The sequence below is a fragment of the Ovis aries genome, chromosome 16 (genome assembly GCF_016772045.2).
Source record: "Ovis aries strain OAR_USU_Benz2616 breed Rambouillet chromosome 16, ARS-UI_Ramb_v3.0, whole genome shotgun sequence".
NCBI lineage: Eukaryota > Metazoa > Chordata > Mammalia > Artiodactyla > Bovidae > Ovis > Ovis aries.
In genome coordinates this window covers 36,198,014-36,216,581 of record NC_056069.1, presented here as the reverse complement: position 1 = coordinate 36,216,581, position 18,568 = coordinate 36,198,014, and the positions used below count along the sequence as shown (strand labels likewise).

Below are 18,568 nucleotides of genomic sequence, written 5' to 3'. Positions count from 1 at the left end.
TTGTGGATCGTTCAACAATGTTGAAAGGCAGCGCCGTGAAGAGCGCTGTATCTGGAGCATGCGTGCTGTACTGCGCTAAGTTTCTGCAGTCATGTCCGACTCTGTGTGACCCTATTGACTGTCACCTGCCAGGCTCCTCTGTCCATTGGATTCTCCAGGCAAGAATACTGGAGAGGTTGTTGTGCCCTCCTCCAGGGATCACCCCTACCCAGGGATTGAACCCAGGTCTCTTACATCTTCTGCGTTGAAAGGCATGGTCTTTACCACTAGCACCACCTGGGAAGCCCGTAGTGGGAGTCTTACCAGCATTAAAAAAAAGAGAGAAAGGAAAAGAAGAGAAAATAGTAAAGTGAATAACAGTAAGGATAAGTAATTTTTCTTAAAATTTTTCTTTCAGCTTTGTACTCACATGTAAGTCATATAGTATGCATATATGAATAGGTATATTGGGTTGCTTTGCAAAAATGTATTTCTTACTGTGAGTTGAGGTCAGAGATGTTGAATGAAGTCCAACCTCTGACTGTGTTCAGAAAGTAGCTGGTTACATTTCTGATCGATCGTCACCCAACCTCTGCTTCAAGACAGCCACCAACTCAGAGCTCAGCCCTCTATGCTGTTGACTTCGTTGTCAACCATTCTTAATTGCTGTTGAGGGGTCTTCTTTATAAGGCATTGCCATTGGTCTCCTTTTGAGGAATTATTGGGTCTCCTATTCGGATACGAAAAACACTGAAGGCATTTTCACCATCTCCATTTGACCATCTTATCTCTTATCTAAAGACACTAGATATGTTCACTGTATTCTCTCTAACTCAAGCCAGACAATAACCAGTCCTTTGCACTCTGCCTCAGTGGAGATGGGTCTGGAGCACTTCTGCCAAGTGATCAACCTAGAAAGCCATTTTTTCCCAGGATATGAACACTGGACCTTTTCAACAGCAGGTTGTCCAGAGAATTCATATGGACTTTGTGATCAGTACCCCCTGCTTCCCCGTAGATCTTTGTCACACTGGGTTTTCTCTCCCGTATATCTGTGCCGTTTGCTTTCTAAAAAAAACCCCGAATGTAAGATTTTACGTTTATCATTTGAGGTGGCTTTGCCCTTTTGTTTCTGCACACGAGATCGTCTTGAATTTTTGTTTTGTCATGAATGTCTTATGAGGCCATATTCCAAGCAACTATTTACATTTCCTAAAGCTCTTCTTTTTCAGATAGTTGGTTAGTGTATAGAAACAGGACTGATCTTTGTATTTTTTTGTATCTTGCAACTTTACTGAATTTGTTCATTAGTTCTGGGTGAAGTGTTTAAGGTTTCCTTTGTATGATACCATGTCATCTGTAAACAGAGACAGTTTAGCTTCTTCCTTTCCAATTTGGATGGCTTTTATTTCTTTTCCTTGTGTAACTGCCCTGGTTAGAACTTCTAGTACTAATTTCATAGAAATGGTCAGGGTGGGCACCTTTGTTCAGCCTGTTACTAATCTTAGACGAATACTGACGGCTGAGTATGACGTTAGCTGTGGGTTTGTCACGTATGGCCTTTATTGTTGTTTTAGTCGTGTCTGACTCTTTGTGACCCTATGGACGATAGCCCACCAGGCTCCTCTGTCCATGGGATTTCCCAGGCAAGAATAGTGGAGTAGGTTGCCAGGCCTTTCAGGGGATCTTCCCCACCTAGGGATTGAGCCTATATCTCCTGCATTGGCAGACGGATTCTTTACCACTGAGCCACTAGGGAATCCATGGCCCTTATTATACGGAGGTAAATTCCTTCTGTACATAACTTGTTGAGAGTTTTTACCATGAAGCATGTAGACTTTTGTCAAATGCTTTCTCTGCATTTATTTGTTCTGTTAATGTGGTGTATTAGTTCAGTTCAGTCGTTTCTGACTCTTTGCGACCCCATGAGCCACAGCACACCAGGCCTCCCTGTCCATCACCAAGTCCTGGAGTTTACCCAAACTCATGTCCATTGAGTGGGTGATACCATCCAATCATCTCATCCTCTGTTGTCCCCGTCTCCTCCCGCCTTCAATCTTTCCCAACATCAGGGTCTTTTCAAATGAGTCAGCCCTTTGCATTAGGTGGCCAAAATATTGGAGTTTCAGCTTCAACATCAGTCCTTCCAATGAACACCCAGGACTGATTTCCTTTAGGATGGACTGGTTGGATCTCCTTACAGTCCAAGGGACTCTCAAGAGTCTTCTCCAACACTACAGTTCAAAAGCATCAATTCTTCTGTGCTCAGCTTTGTTTATAGTCCAACTCTCACATCCATACATGACTACTGGAAAAACCATAACCTTGACTAGACAGACCTTTGTTGACAAAGTAATGTCTCCGCTTTTTAATATGTGGTGTATCAGACTTCCTGATTTGCTTACAACGAACCATTCTTTCATCCCAGGGAAAAATTCCCCTCGATCACGTAAGATCGTTTTAATGTGCTATCAAATTTGGTTTGCTGCTATTTTTTTGTTCTGTTTCTGTGAAAATGGCATTGGAATTTTAATAGAGATTGCATTGAATGTGTCCTACTCCAGTATTCTTGCCTGGAGAATCCTGTGGGCAGAGGAGGCTTGTGGGCTGCTGTCCATGGGGTCGCACAGAGTCGGACACGACTGAAGCGACTTAGCACGCATACATGCATTGGAGAAGGAAATGGCAACCCACTGCAGTATTCTTGCCTGGAGAATCCCAGGAACAGAGGAGCCTGGTGGGCTACCATCTATGGGGTTGCACAGAGTCGGACACGACTGAAGCGACTTAGCACGCATACATGCATTGGAGAAGGAAATGGCAACCCACTGCAGTATTCTTGCCTGGAGAATCCCAGGAACAGAGGAGCCTGGTGGGCTACCATCTATGGGGTTGCACAGAGTAGGACACGACTGAAGCGACTTAGCAGCAGCAGCAGCAGCAGCATTGAATGTGTAGATTACTTTTGATAATATAAACATTTTAACCATACTTACAAGGTATCATCTACAATTTCTACTTACATTATTTTCAAGTTAAAATTTTAGAGTCACTTGCAAAGTTACCTGATTGCAAATTCTTCTGGAATTTTATAATCTTTTCACTGTTTTAAAGTTGTCTTGCTTTCACTTAGTTCAAAGGCAGTTGTATTTTAGTGGTTCAGCTTTACTAAGACTTTCAAAAGCATTAACATAGCTATTACCTATATTTTTTTACTCATATTCACTAGTTTATATAATATTGCATTAAATGACATAATTACAATAACAAACACAAAAGTCATAAATAAATTTGGGAATAAACCCAATGGATAGCTAGATTAATGGGAGCAAGCGAGATTCATTGGGTAACCTGACTGACAGGTAGACTGATAAAGAAAGCTTTGACTCTGTGTGATATGCAGAGAGGTGCCATTTCTTCACTTACCTACTTACTTACAGCTAATGTTTCTATATATTATACCCATCTTTCATATAGATTAATTGATCATTCATACTAGGGACCCATATTATTTATTGTCCTTGAATATCCCACAGTGTATTTTACATGTAGCTGGTGCTTAATTTATCCACACCATACATAGAACTAATGCTGCACCTAGAGACGTTCTAGTCCTTTTCAGTTATCAGAACTCAAATATATTCTTAAATTCTTCCTAGTCTTGTATTGTTTCCCCAGGATGTCAGTTCGCATCGACCCGTTCAAAAATATAGCTCTCAAAACATGTGACTTGGCACTGGCTTCCTGCTGGTCCTTAAATGTAATATCTGCCAATTAGATTATAAAGTCTCTGAAAATGGAACTGTGTTTATAGTTCCTTAGAGCCTCCCAGAATATAGCTTCCTTGATGGATGCATGGCTGATAATCATTAATCACTTGCCAAGTGAGTAGTTCAAGGCAGCCACCCACTGGGTTTGATGATACCAAGAAAAATGATTGTCCACTAAGGGTGAACTTGGCAATAGTCAAGGTGGTCGAAATGCCAAAGAAAGGAAATAAAACAGAAATATATACCACCCTGTGGTTTTATGACCTTGGATAAATTATTTGCCTTCAGTATCCACACGGGGAGAATGAGAGACTGGACTAGACAGTGACTTCTAAAATTTGGGGGATCATGATTATACTTGAGAATCTGGTAAGAGGCTGAGGACCCTTTACTTAGGAAAGTGAAATGATGTTCACACATAGAATCTTGCGTGTAATTTTTGAGAATCCTTAGACACTGGGACCAAACAATCTCTCAGATTCCTAATAACCAGGCTGATGCTAACATTGCCAATGGCAATGCTTCTTCCTACCCAAACAATGAGTGAGTCTTGATTACTTGAATCAGCTAACTGGGTTTTGAATAGTTGCTGTTGACAGACTTGTATCTGTTCTGTCTGACTTCTGCTGCCCAACCACCTTCCAAGGTTGTCCTACTGGCCTCCTGAGATACAGGATGCACAACCCAACCCTTCCCACTCTAAAGTGTCTAAGTGCCTGCTTTGCTCGTGGCTAGCCGTCTTTACCTGGGAAGGCAGCACTTGTCTTAGTCTACATCTTCCCCTCTAGCCTTTTCCTGGTTGGGGAAATTGGCAGGCTAAGGTTGCTATGGTGATTTGACTGGCAACTCTGTAGTTAGAAGACAATGATTTTACTTAGTGGAGAAAAGATAAAGCTATTATTTGAGGATGCACTAAGACAATGCTTTAGCCTGATTCTCTCTCTCCCAGCCTCACCTTTACACTTTTGTATGCCAAGAGACTCTACAAACATTTAAATGCAAAACTCACGACAAAGTCAGAGGCAAATCGTTAACGGTTTTGAAGGCTATTTAATCTACACGAGCTTTCCTCTCAGTGTATACAGTGAGATGAAATGTTGATAATGTCAATCTCTTATTCACTGAAGATAGGACTTTCTTTCTTGCATTAAATGAACAAATCAAAATAGTCTCTTGCTGGGGGAGCTGGGAAACTGTTGAACAATGAAGATTGTTGCAGATATTTGCAGGTAGCCCTGGGTGGACAATGACACATTTTGAGAGCAGCTGCAGGTCCTTTCCTCTGTAAATGTCACAAGGGAAGCTTAGCAAAGGATAACAGGAGAGTTTTATCTAAAGATCATATCTTTCCTGACTTTACTGTTGGGCATCCCCTATGACTTTCCTCTGCGAAGTGATTTTGTTTTAATTTGAGTTTGTAAATGTGTTTCCTTCCAGTCACTAAGGTTTTCTCTTCAGTGACAGAGTTTGTTTACATGAGAAGTCCATCTTTAGGGAGAGGAAAGTCGAAAGAGAAATGAGCCCTGCTTCCTCCAGTGGCCATCCGCTGTGACCTCTGCTTCTCTAAACACGTGAATTCTTGTGAGATATGAGTCCTATGAACTCCTCATCAGCACAGTAACCCGCGGAAGCCCTTTACTGGGCTTTAGGACTTCATCTGTCTCTCATCAGTTCTTGCTAATGAAAAGCTAGGAGAGCGCACGTTAGAGAAATCCATGCACCGTCCGCGCATCTCCTTTCAGCAAACTGAGTGTTTATTTGCTCACGTGTTAAGTTGTTCATAAAGGACAGATGCCAGTCTTTTTGCTTCCTGCCTTCCTCTAAATGGGGCTTCCCAAGTGGTGCAGTGGTAAGGAATCTGCCTGCCAATGCAGGAGACACAGGAGATGAGTATTCCGATGCGGGTTCGATCCCTGGGTTGGGAAGATCCCCTGGAGAAGGAAATGGCAACCCACTCCAGCATTCTTGCCTGAAAAGTCCCATGGACAGAGGAGCCTGGTGGGCTACAGTCCATGGGGTCACAAAGAGTGGGACCCAGCTGAGCATGAACATACACGCACATGCCCGCACGCACACACACAGTCCTCTAGATATCTGTGAGCAGAAGTGTTTCACAATTGAAGAGCTGAGAAGCCGGTCAGGGAGCAAACTAAGATGGAGACTGACCCCTGCAACCACTATCACCCCAGTTTTTCATTCAGCATCAAAGATCTCAGTCTAATCTTCTCCCTCAACCCAAGTAGGCCTCAATTTTTCAGCTGTGTGAGCTCAAGCAAGTTACTTACCCATTCTGTGCCTTAATTTCCTCTTCAAAGAAAGTGGAGATGTTTAATTTTAATACCTACTTCCTAGGGTAATTTTGAGAAGTAAATGAGTTAAACTATTAGAAGAATACTTGATATTTCACAAGAACATGATAAATAATAGTTATTATTAGTTATTAATAAAAATCCTCCATTCCAGTTTGGCCATTTGTACTGTCCCTCGACTGTGCACAAATATTCCCAAATTTTATTTTGCAGTTCTCACTAGCTGAAAAGCTCTCCTTTCTCCCTCCAACTAGTAAGTCCATACAGAACAGCACTGTCCATTAGAAAATGCAAGCCTATATGGAATTTCAAGTTTTTTAATATGGTCATTTAAAAAGTAATAAGAAACAAAGGAAATTAATTTCAATAATGTATTTTTTAACCCACTGAATCTAAAATATTACATTTCAACACGTAATCCATATAAATATTAATGAAATATTTTGCACTTAAAGAAATCCATTGTCCATTTTGCACTCACAGCACTTCCCGATTCAGATGAGCTGCATTTCAAGTACTGATTAGCCACCTAGGCTAGTGCTAATGCCCTGAAGTTCACAGGTATACAGAGTAAGCAGGTGGCCCAGGGCTGCCTGTCAGCTCTGTGAGCTGGGTACATCCCTTGCTGCTGCTGCTGCTGCTAAGTTGCTTCAGTCGTGTCCGACTCTGTGCGACCCCATAGACGGCAGCCCACTGGGCTCCTCTGTCCCTGGGATTCTCCAGGCAAGAACACTGGAGTGGGTTGCCATTTCCGTCCCCAATGCATGAAAGTGAAAAGTGAAAGTGAAGTTGCTCAGTCGTGCCCAACTCTTAGCAATCTCATGGACTGCAGCCCGTCAGGCTCCTCCGTCCATGGGATTTTCCAGGCATGAGTACTAGAGGGGGTTGCCATTGCCTTCTCCGAGATACAGCCCTTACATAATGCTAATCCATGCTGAGTGTTTACTATATGATGATGTTACCTAACCACACTTGGCTCCTCTTGTTGGGCTCGGGAAAGCCAATCCACTGATAACTGGGTTGTGGTGAAGGGAAGTGCAATGTTTGTTTCAGGAGCAAATGACGGCATCCAGGGTAGCTAGTGTTTAAAAGTCCTGAAGACTTTCAGGAAAAGGTTTTTAAACATGTATGGGACGGGGTTGTAGCTTGTGTGACCAGCTCTTGGACATTCTTCTGATTGGCTGGTGGTGAGGTAATCAGGAGTCAATATCATCAACCTTCTGGTTCCAAATGGTCTGGGGTCTGTGTGCTTTTGGGCAGCATACAGTTAACAGCTTTGCCTGGTGGGGGTTTCAGTTGCTGCAAAACAACTCAAAGGACATGGCTCAGGATATTATCTACAGCCCCTGAAGTAAAGTGAAGTGAAAATCGCACAGTCATGTCCAACTTTTTGCAACCCCATGGACTATATGGTCCATGGAATTCTCCAGGCCAGAATACTGGAGTGTGTAGCCGTTCCCTTCTCCAGGCAATCTTTTCAACCCAGGAATCAACCCAGGTCTCCCGCATTGCAGGAGGATTCTTTACCAGCTGAGCCACCAGGGAAGCCCTTGAGGGGAACTAAAATTCCTTGACTTTTTTTAAGGGCTAGGCTACTATTATTTTATCTTGACTTTTTGTAAGGGCTAGGCTACTGTTATTTTCTCTTGACTTTTTTTAAGGGCTAAGCTACTATTGTTTTATCTTGACTTTTTTTTTCTGCATTTTCTCACTTCTCTGATTACATTTATTCTTTGACTAAAATTTTTCTGGGCTTCCCAGGTGGCTCAAGTGGTAAACAATCTGTCTGCCAATGCAGGAGATTTAGGCAGGAGACGTGGGTTCGATCCTGGGGTCAGGGAGATCCCCTGCAGGAGGAAATGGCAACTCACTCCAGTATTCTTGTCTGGAAAATTCCATGGACAGAAGAGCATGGTGAGCTACAGTCCATGGAGTTACCAAGAACCAGACACAACTTAGCAATTGAACACACACACAGAGTTTTTCTACAGCCAGAAGGCAGGCTGAGAACGTTGGGATGTGGGGGGTCTTGTACTGGGAAGGTCCATAGGGTCCTGCTCAGTTACAATGCCAGGCACTGTTGCTGAGGATACAGAGCTCATTTCTCCTTTATGACGGCCCTCTTAAGTAGTTACTTTTATCACCCCATTTTACAGATGAGAAACTAGAGACAAAGAGGCAGAATAGCAGCTAGTGATCAATAGAGGCAGGATTTGAATGGCTCAGCCTAGCTCCAGAATTTGTTCTCTTAACCCCTGTATGTTGTCCCTTAGGTGGAAGCTCTGAGTCAAGGTCTGCACTCTCTATAGGGTTCTCGGAAGGACATGTGAACGTTCAGCAAGTTGGCAGAGTTGTGCAATTTTGTGAAGAGTAAGGATGACTGTGAACAGAGTCTTCTTGGGTTTTCCCATGGCAGTTCACACGACTAGTTGCCCTGAAAATTTATATTTGTTTATTTTGCGAACAGATTGTGAATAGATAGAGTCTGTGCTCTCCTGACCCCTGGGAACAGGGACTGTCAGGGGAAGGCTTGTTTATGAAACATCTGGCAGGCAGAGTCCTTGAAAATGAACTCCTATATGGGAATCTTTTCACCACAGTCAAGGCCATGCAAGGAAAACCCAGTGATCTTGAAACAGCGCTGAACACGGGCCCTAAAAATGATCTGCTTGCATTTATCAGCAAGGACCTGCCAACTTTCACCTGTGATGTCAAATCAAGATGACTTTTCAGTAGGAAATGTTCACTCATTTTTGTAAGTCTTGCTTCCAGTGCTCAAACGCTGTTAGTTTGCATAGCCAGCAAGCTTCCGTTTTTTCTGCTGTTCCTAAACTACTGTTTTTCATCCTGCTTTTCTTTCTCTTTTAAAAAAATCAATAAAGGCCAGATTTTGACAAGAGTTGGACCTCAATCCAAGAACAGATCCAGATGGATTCCATGGTGATCAAGGGCCTCGATCCTGATACCAACTACCAGTTTGCTGTGAGGGCCGTGAATCCGCATGGTCCCAGCCCTCGAAGTCAGCCCAGCAGCACCATCCGAACTGCCCGTGAGTACCGCAGCCCCTCTGAAGGACAGGCAGACAGACAGACATAGCTGCCTTGCTGGGCTTGCCTCCTGAGGACCCAACTGACCGAGGTTTCTTACTCCCCACAGCAGGGCTGCCTGCAGTGGGGGTGTCCTCAGCCTTTCATTCTGTGGTTTTCTCAGCCCTTCGAAAGTGCGAGGCAGTCAATAGGGCCAGGCGCTTCTATGTACAGGAGGTCAGCAGAAGGTTTATTTTTGCATTATCCTTAGGGAGTTTGAGGTCAGTTTTCTTTCATGAGCACAAAACAGACTACATACCAAGACGATGCGCAGCCTCCCCAGCCCCATTCCCTTTTCATTTTATAAAAAGATGGGTTTAGCTTTGAATCATAGGAGAAAAAATACTGATCCCAGACCCATCAGGGTTAGTCTTCACCAGGAAATCAAAGATGCCCCAGTAAAATCGGTCACTCTGAAGGATGGTCAGGGAGGATTCAAGCTGGCTAGCAGGCTGATGTGTAGCTGGGGGTCCCGCCAATGGCATAGGCTCCCGAATACCTCTCTGGGAGGGCTGGGGAAGACTTGAGCGAGTCCATCACATCATCTGGAGGGTCTGTGAAAAGTCAGAGTCTGATTATGGTCTGGGGGTTTAAGAAGCTCCCACATGATTCAAGAACTACAATTTGATTGCTTAGTCCACCTTGCCAGTCTGCTTGGAAACCTTTGTCGTTTGGAAGTGGGGGACATTTGTGCATAAACTTAGTACCCAGTGTCTTGGGGAGATCTCAGAGCTGTCGCACTTCTTTCATCTGAAGACATCTCTTCAATTTTGCCAGTTTAAGTTCTTCCAGGTTTTTGTGTCTAAAGAGCCCTACTATCATCCCGGGGTCCTCTTTACCCAAGAATGGTGCTCTCCGAAAAGGAGCTGACTTAACACTTTCAGAGGCTTGCCCCTGGCCAGCACAGAGCCCTGTGTTTATTGATTAGTTCATCTGAATAAACTCCTCCCCTCTCCCCACACAACACTCCAGTAACTGACTTCCTTGCCCACCTGCTGTTTCCAGGGGTGGCGATTCACCAAGTTCCCTGAGCCCCTGGAATTTTGGCTCTTCTGCAAACAGCTCTTACCTTCATCTTGAACGTGAGGGCTCTTTCAGATTGAATTGTTGGGGGATATGGTGGGGCCACACCGTGCACACACACACCCTACATACACTATGACAACAGTCACCCAGCAATTGTTCCCCTGCCCTTCTTTAGGATTTGGGAGCTAAAACCCCCCAGTTAGGTGGTAAGGAAGGAACTCCTTCTCTCTAGAAGAAATGTTTTCTTTCAAATTGGAGCCAGGCCACCTTCCACGCTTGCCGGGTGAGATCTACACTGTAATCTTTGGTTAAACTTGGTGATGCATGGCCAAAAATTGGGACGACAGTAGCTGAGTCGAGCCTCAGGGTCTGCCTGTGCTTTGAGGCAGGTAGTTGGTCTTTTGGAGTTCTACACTGAGCAGGCACTCTCTGCTGTGTGCCCACCCACCCCTCCCCAGCCTCCAGCTCCTCTGCTTCCATTCTGTGAGCTGCCCGGGCTCACTTCTTTCCTTCTACCCCTAGTATCTCCTTCTCCACAGAGACAGGAAGGTAGAAGGATGAGCTAGAACATCTGGAGACGGGAGGGGGCATGAGTGGGGCATCTCTGGAACTTTTTTTAAAAACTGAAACACTAGACTGGTCGTGGAGTTTCTGATAAGTATTTCCCCATTGGTGGATACCAGCTTTGTGAATTCAGTGGGATAAGGTATGTGAAAGTGCTTTGCAGATGTATCACATTTTGCAACAAGTGGTCTCCCATGTGCAGTAAAATTTTATCATTTCAAAGTAATTGTGTGCAGGGAATGTGGCTGATTCAGTGAAAACTCAACTGTGAAATATTCTTAAATCCAATTTAACTGTTTTTACATAAATATGGTTACTCAAATCAGAATAACAGAAATGGAATTTATTAAGTGGCCTGTTTCATGATATGTAAGAATGTGCTGTAATTGGTATTTCAGTTGTGATATTTTTGTCGTGATCACTTTGAATGTTTTAGAAAGCCCTATATTCTGGCACATTCATACTTCTTATTCTGCTGTTTGTCTAGACTAATATTTTACCTCCAAACCCACTATTCCATATATAAAAATGCATAGTTACCAAGTAGCCCTTATTGGAATTACAATAAATTCCGACTATCAGAGGTACCACTGGGAAAGCCTCCTAAGAGCTGATGCCGTCTGGAGCACTTACCTAGGAAACCCCATTTTAATCCTTGCAAAAATCCTGTGCTTGAAGAATAGCATCCCTTTTTGTAGATTTTCAAAAATGGAGTCTTTGAAAGATTATGTATTTAGCCAAGAATAATACTTGCAAAGGCAGAATTTGAACTTGGGTTTGGCTGACTGCTGAAGCCACTTCCCTGTGTGAGATTCAAATTAAACAAGGTTCTTATTCTTCTAGTGCAGAGTAGCATAAGAAAGGCAAGGTCAGCAATTCAATAAAATACCGGGACAGTCTTTGTAGAATCTATGGACTAGGAGGTTCTGACAGCACAGAACAAACCTCTAAGGATTTTTTTTCCTTCAAAACCTGTAAGATATATTGTACATGCCAAAAGGTGAGTAAAACATTCATACAGGTCTGAACTTCTGGTTAAGCATGGGTATAGCCCTGGCAGTTTACAGCTGGCAGCCCTTGTGATTGGTTAGACCCAAGTCAAGAAACTATTAAACATTTTGAACGCTTCTGAAAGGGATCTGTGAGATGAGTATTTCCACATGTTGGGCTTCCTTTTCTCATAGCTCCTGCTTTTCCTCACCTTTCCTGTATGGACTTTTTCTTGGTTCATGCCAACTTTGCTTCCTGAACAGTGAACCTCAGAATGGACGTTCAAGTTGACTATCAAGGATCAGAAGACCCCATGGGAACCCTTAGATCCCCACCCCTCTACACCACCACTTGTTGGGCTCCTCTGTCATCTTTTTTATGCCTGCATCCACCACCTTTCCTAAAAAAATATAACACATCACCCCTATTAGCTTGTGAAATGTTGACTTTCTCTGGACCTATTAGTGCAGGACCCTGTTAGCGGCTTAGTTGCTTAGCTGGGGTCAGTTGGCAGATCTCGGGTGCTCTGAACCTGTAGCTCAGACCCGAGACCAGTATTTTCCTTCACTGGTGCTCAGCTTGCATGAGGAAGATGGAGGGTTTTGATGGCTTCACCAGGGAATTGTGATGTGTGTTCAGCATCCACACCTTAGCTCCACAACCTTCCAAGTAAAACAGGAAGGAAAAATCCAGGTGTTTTATTGCAGATTCTCTACTGAGAACTAGATCATTTCAGACCTTGAATGATAAAGATGCCAGCCGTATTGAGTCCATGCTCTCAGCAGAGATTTTTCCGCACGTCAGCTCCTAATTCTGTTCCCCTAAGGAAATACAGAGAAGATGAAGACCACTATCCCTCTCTCTTTACCCCATCCTACGATACCTGTTTTCTTCAAGAAAGAAATACCACCAGCCATTGTAATTTGCCTATTGTTTCATGGCATTCTTTTTTTCCCGTGGTTGATCTTATAAATGAGCCAGTCAGAACAGGGGGCTCATGGAACCTCACGGACACAGGTGCACAAGTGTGGCATTGTGATAAGATATGTGTTCGCCCTGTCTGGTGGCCACTTGTTCTCTGGGATCCAAGTTTACCTTGGATTAAGAAGGATGGGACAAGTAATAAAGGGTATGAACTGTAAACAATAGAAATGGCAGAAGTCAGAATTCATGTGTTTTCTTTTCTTCCCCAACAACAAATGAAACGAAAAGTCACTCATATGTGTAACCAACTCTAGGATTATATAACCTTCCCTGGGAACATTCCCTGGGTCCTACCACCCTAAAGCATTTAATTTCTCGTATCCTATCCTCATGATATAAGCAGAGAAAGAACCAGTAAGTTTTTTGGTGACGTGAAATTAGTATCCTCAGGGCAGTCCCTAGTAAAAGCTGTTCTATTCCCAGCAAAAGTCGTTTTACTTCCTTCTGCCTTGGGGCGTACGCACCTGCTATTTTCTCTGATCGGAACCGTCTCTGCCCAATCTTTCCATGTCCCCATGACCTCCCTCCCTTTCTTCTTTAAGACCATAGCTCAAAGGTCACTTCCACAGGCGAGCTTCTCTAAACTTCTCACTCTGTTTCCTCAGCCCCACTCCCTGCTTCTCTACAGCCCTTTCACCGCCCGAAACGATGCAATGTCCTGTCTCCTCCTCCAGGATAAGCTCCATATGGAGCTGCAATGACTTATTCAAGGTCGTGTTCCCAATACCCTGTACAAAGTAGGTTCTCAATCAACATCAACTGAGTATGTGAATGACTGAATTCCACTTCACAAGCCAACAGCCTGTGACTACTTTGGAGACTGATAGCTTTCTACTGCTGCCATCTAGGAAATTCAAAGGAAGATGTGAGGAGAAAGTTGGTCTAGAGACCCACCAGGCCAAAAATGGTTTTCCCCATTGGCAAGGTTCACAGGGAAAGTCAAGCTCCTGGATTTGCAGTGAGACACAAGTAAGAACAAAGTAGAGCAAGAGAGCGAGGGAGGAAGGAACGAAGGAGAAGAGGGAAGGAGGAAGAGGGGGAGAAGGAAGGAAGGCAAGGAGGAAAAGAAGGGAGAAAGCAAATCTGGGGAGTTTAAGTTCAAGGCCATGGCTCTTTCAAATCAAGTCCTTACTTCACTCCTGTGTTCTTTCTTAATTATTAGAATAAGCTTTAGCATTCCTATGCTAAATGAGAGTACATTTTCCTTTTGGTGCTCACATTTCTAATTGTGGTCTCAGAGCCTCAGAGATTGTGTAGGGAGGTATGATGGTGTTTGATCTTTGCCATACTCTTCTCCCCACAAGCCATGTTCTTCCAGTTTCAGAAACTCCTCCTGTGCTGAACCAAGACAATCTAGCCTGGCCCCAGTCAATCAACTTTCTGCAGTACTGTCAACCTGATTCCATGGTGTTCCTTGCCTCCCCACCAACCCACCTCCCTTTTCCTGTCGCACTGTCATGCTTACTCAGACATTGCTCTCTGTTCAGTTGTTGCCGGGTGTGTATCTGTTTGGGGGGGTGGCGGGGGACTTTCCTGATAGCTCAGTTGGTAAAGAATCCGCTTGTAATGCAGGAGACCCCGGCTGAATTCCTAGGTCAGGAAGACCTGCTGGAGAAGGGATAGACTACCCACTCCGGTATTCTTGGGCTTCCCTTGAGGCTCAGCTGGTAAAGAATCCACCTGCACTGCTGGAGACCCAGGTTTAATCCCTGGATTGAGATGATCCCCTGGGGAAATTTATGCCCTTTTGTCATGCAAGTGTCTTCTGGCTTTTGCCTAGTTTTGCTCTGAGATTAGAACCTTTGTAATTACCTGGCTCTCTTTCCAGAGACCAGCTCAGCATGCTGGGGCTCCTGGGTACATGTTCTCATACATGCAGCCACAAAACAGATGTCCATTATCCCCAGTCACTAGAAGGGCTTGTGTTTGGTGGCAGTGCCTTGCATTGACTGTAGTTGTGAGTAATGAGGAAGCCAGTAGAGGCAGAGGCCGTGGCACCCCCAGGGAGGGAGGAACATCCAGGAGGGGACTGGAACTATCTTTTTCCACAATTCCCATGACTTATCATCCATCACCCTCTGGCAGCTTTCATACAACCTTCAATCAGTGTCTGTGAAAAGTTCTCACCAACCTTTGAAAGCTCCTCACTGCCCATGAACACTACCTTTGCACAGAGCAGAGTCTGGCAGCCATGGCCGTGTCTGAGGGCCAGGGGAGCTGGCCTTTCATTACCTCGTTGTGAGACCTTCTTGGAAAGTCATTTAATCTCCCTGGGCCTCAGTGTCCATATCTCTAAAAATGGGTACAGTAATGTCTGAGGCAGGTAATATTTTCTACTTCTCAAGATTATTTCAAGGAAATGCATGTGAAACAGACATTATGACATCTGCCCACTTTTTTCAAAATGAAGGTGAGGTTGATACCCATTTCCTCCACGCATAGCTAGAAGGACGATGTGACTGACCCAGGTGACCACCAGCCGGTGTGTTGCTTTTTCTTTATGACTCTGCCCTGAGCTGTTTTCCTAGGACTTGAAGTCACTGGATCTTCAAACTTTTCTTCTGCAGCTTCTTCACTGCCAGCCTTGTTCTAGGATAGATTGTGGCTTAAGGAAATGTCATGGCTCGTATGATCGCTCTAGGAATCAGCCTTATTGCCGATATGAAGTAAGTTCTAGTGGTCTGGCGAGGTCAAACCAGCAAGATTTACCAAAATGTGACACAACGTAAGCAAATTCTATTGAAAAAATTGTGCCAATAGACTTGCTCAACACAGGGCTGCCACAAACCTCCAATTTGTGAAAAACACATTATCTGTAGAGTACAATAAAGTGAAGCTCAATAAAGTGAGGTGTGCCTGTAGACTGTATATTTGGTCAAGTGGAACATTTTCAAGGATATGAAAGTTACCTTAAGTTTGAAGGTGCTGATGTAGAAACCCTGGCAGAATTGGCCTCATCATGGGCCTGGAAATTTATTTCAACAATCATGTGTTTTAGAAAAACAGGTGGCTGTCCAGATTTGGCCTATGGGATGTAGTTTGCTGATCTCTTTAGTACAGTGCTGGGGTTTTTCTCCCAAATTTTGGGAGATTCTCCAGGAAGTTTAAGAAATCCTCTATTTTGTAGCAATTTTGTCAAAATTGCAATGGATTAATTAGTGCGTACTAAGGGAATTGTCCCCTTGATAGAAATTCCTGTGACTTAATTTTCACATGAATGTTCTGAGATAAAGAAGAGACCTGGAGAGCCTGTCACCTAACTGTGTTTGGACAGGTTTGCACTGTTGTCAACAGAGAGGGTAGGAGGAGAGGGTGAGAAAAAAGAGGCTTTGCTTGGCATTACTGTAGGATCTTGAGACAGGCCTATAAATTGGTGAGCTTCACTGATTTGTAAATCTTTAGAGTGCAAGATGAAAAAGCAAGGAGGAGGAAGAAATCATTTGTTTCCCTCCTCGCCTAGACAGATCTGCATGTTAAATGTGCAGTTTGTGCATAAACGTAATTTCAGGTGTGATTTTACACTTAGGTGCCCTTTGAGGTAATCGCTCCATTGATCTGCTAATGTCGCAATGCCTGTAAAGCTGAGCAACACTCATTTGTGCAACTTTATTGGTTCTAAAGGGAATGATTCACTTTGCTGCTTAAATATCTGCTACCTATTAATTGCTCTTCCGAGGCCTTTCTACATCCTACATTACCATCCATTTACTTATAATCGGCACACCGATGTTTTACCCCCTCCGGCTAGAGCTGGAAGAAAGACTTAAACAAATGATAAGAAAACATACTTTTCCAAAGAAATGGCACTTCTGCTGCTCTATTTTCAGCTGTAGCATCTCTTCGATCAGTCAGCTAGTGTTTCTCAACCACACGGTGAACAACCACATGCTACTTATTCCACTCTGGCTCAGTGGATTTCGAAACATTAATATGTCGACATGAGTAATATACAGATGTTCTTAACTATTTTTCCTTTTGTTTCCTCCTATTTCCTTGTTATTCATTTTGTTCTCTTTCCTTTATACTCATCATTTCATGGTTCATCTTTTCTGCTCTTGGGAGCACTCCTTGCTCTTACACAATTCTTCATAGGGATTGTTTCTTAATATTTAGACCTCTAAATCACTTAGGTGCTTTGATGAGTGAGGAGAGCTGCAATCATGGTTAGGCGCAGAGGAGGGAGTGGAAGAAATCAGCTCGAACCAGTGACAGACGTGTGGGAGAGACACAGTTCCCACTGTCTGAGTCTGATGGAACTTGTCTGATTCTGCCACCAAACAGGAACCAGATATGTGCACATAAGAAGGAACCTAGGGAGAAGGATGACTTTTCTAATGATCTCAGGTGTCTCCCGCCTCCCAGCAGGAAACAGAGGCTGTGCGTGCTCCGTTGCTAAGGCGTGTCCGACTCTTTGCTTCTCCGTGGACTGTAGCCCACCAGGCTCTTCTGTCTGTGGGATTATCCACGCAAGAATTCTGAAGTGGGTTGCTATTTCGTCCTCCAGGGGATCTTCCCCACCCAGGGATCGAATCTGCATCTCCTATAGCTCCTGCATTGGCAGGCAGATTCTTTACCACTGAGCCACCTGGGAAGCCCAACAGAGGCTATGTAATTGGGTAATTTGAAGTGAGCTTAGTGAAAGGACTGTTTGCAAAAGTTTGAGTAGATGCAAGGAAACCAAGAGGGGGCAATTGACCAGCTTCTAGAGATAGACAGGGAGGTCAAATGTGACTTTTGCACATGTGTCCCATAACAGCCTCTTAGGGAGGAAGTTGGAGAACAAATACTCTGACTCTTTTCCTCTTCCTTCACTCCCCTGCTAGTGTCTCTGGACAGGCAGATACAGCAGGAAGTCAGACAGGCCTGCCTCCCAGGACCCAGAGCAGAGGTAGATTAGAGGGGGGATGCTTTCACAAGAAGTAATAGTATCATCTCATATAATAAGAGAATGGTACCTTTTACACGGATTGCAAAAATATGGATTATTTTTGGTCTTTCATTCAGCAGAGATCTTATCTCATTCTTCTTTGCCTATGTAGCTTTGTCGACTGAGAAAACATGCACATGGGAGTTGTGAGTTAAGTTTTATTGGGGTGTAAAACGAGGACTGTAGCCCAGGAGACAGTATTTAAAATTGCTCTGAGAAACTGTTCCAAAGAGGTAGGGCATATATGATTTTGGGGAAGGGAGAGTACATGCAATCAAGCACACTTTTTTTTTTTTTCAGAAGGCTGCTGCTAGTCACAAGGAGTAGATGCTACCACGAAAGATTTTAGTGCTTTTGTAGATATGAAAAGATACAAGAACTAGGCTCATAAAATCTGAAATTATCTGTCTGCAGACCTGGTCTGCCATTTTTCCCAGAGCACAGGGTGTTTCATTCCTGATTTCCACCCTGAACTCTCTTCAGGGGATGATGGAGGTCAACAGAGCCCATGATTCATAATTTAACCCTTTAGAGGTAGATGGCCAGTGCCAATTTGTATTAGTAGCTGGTGGTTTATTTCCTTGATACAGGAGATAATGAGGTCTCACAGCCAGTATTCATTTACTGAGGGTTTGTAAACTCATAGAGCCGGAAAGCGCCACCTCCACATTCAGCACTTGAGGGAACTGAAGCCCAGAGCCCTGCCAAGGTCACTTGATGGCAGATCCTGGGCAAGATCCCAGGTCGGTGACTACCTTGTTTTCAGCTTGATTCTTAATGTCCATGGGATTCCTGTTTCCTCAAGAATATCGGCTTCTCAAGTTATTTTATGATATATCCATTTACTCTTTCAAACAAAGATTTCATGCCCACCATGTGCCAGACAGTGTTTCAGATGCTGGGGATTCAGCAGTGAACAAAATCGACAAAAGG

At 43.9% G+C, this 18,568-nt stretch overlaps 1 protein-coding gene across 1 annotated transcript in view; it reads left to right on the top strand.

The window, feature by feature from the left end:
• Nucleotides 1-18,568, top strand: part of EGFLAM (EGF like, fibronectin type III and laminin G domains) — a 189,197-nt gene that overhangs the window by 92,803 nt on the left and 77,826 nt on the right. Inside the window, exon 7 of the mRNA XM_004017034.5 lies at nucleotides 8,941-9,107. Within this exon, the coding sequence (XP_004017083.3) occupies nucleotides 8,941-9,107 (167 nt within the window). The remainder of the gene's footprint in view (nucleotides 1-8,940; nucleotides 9,108-18,568) is intronic.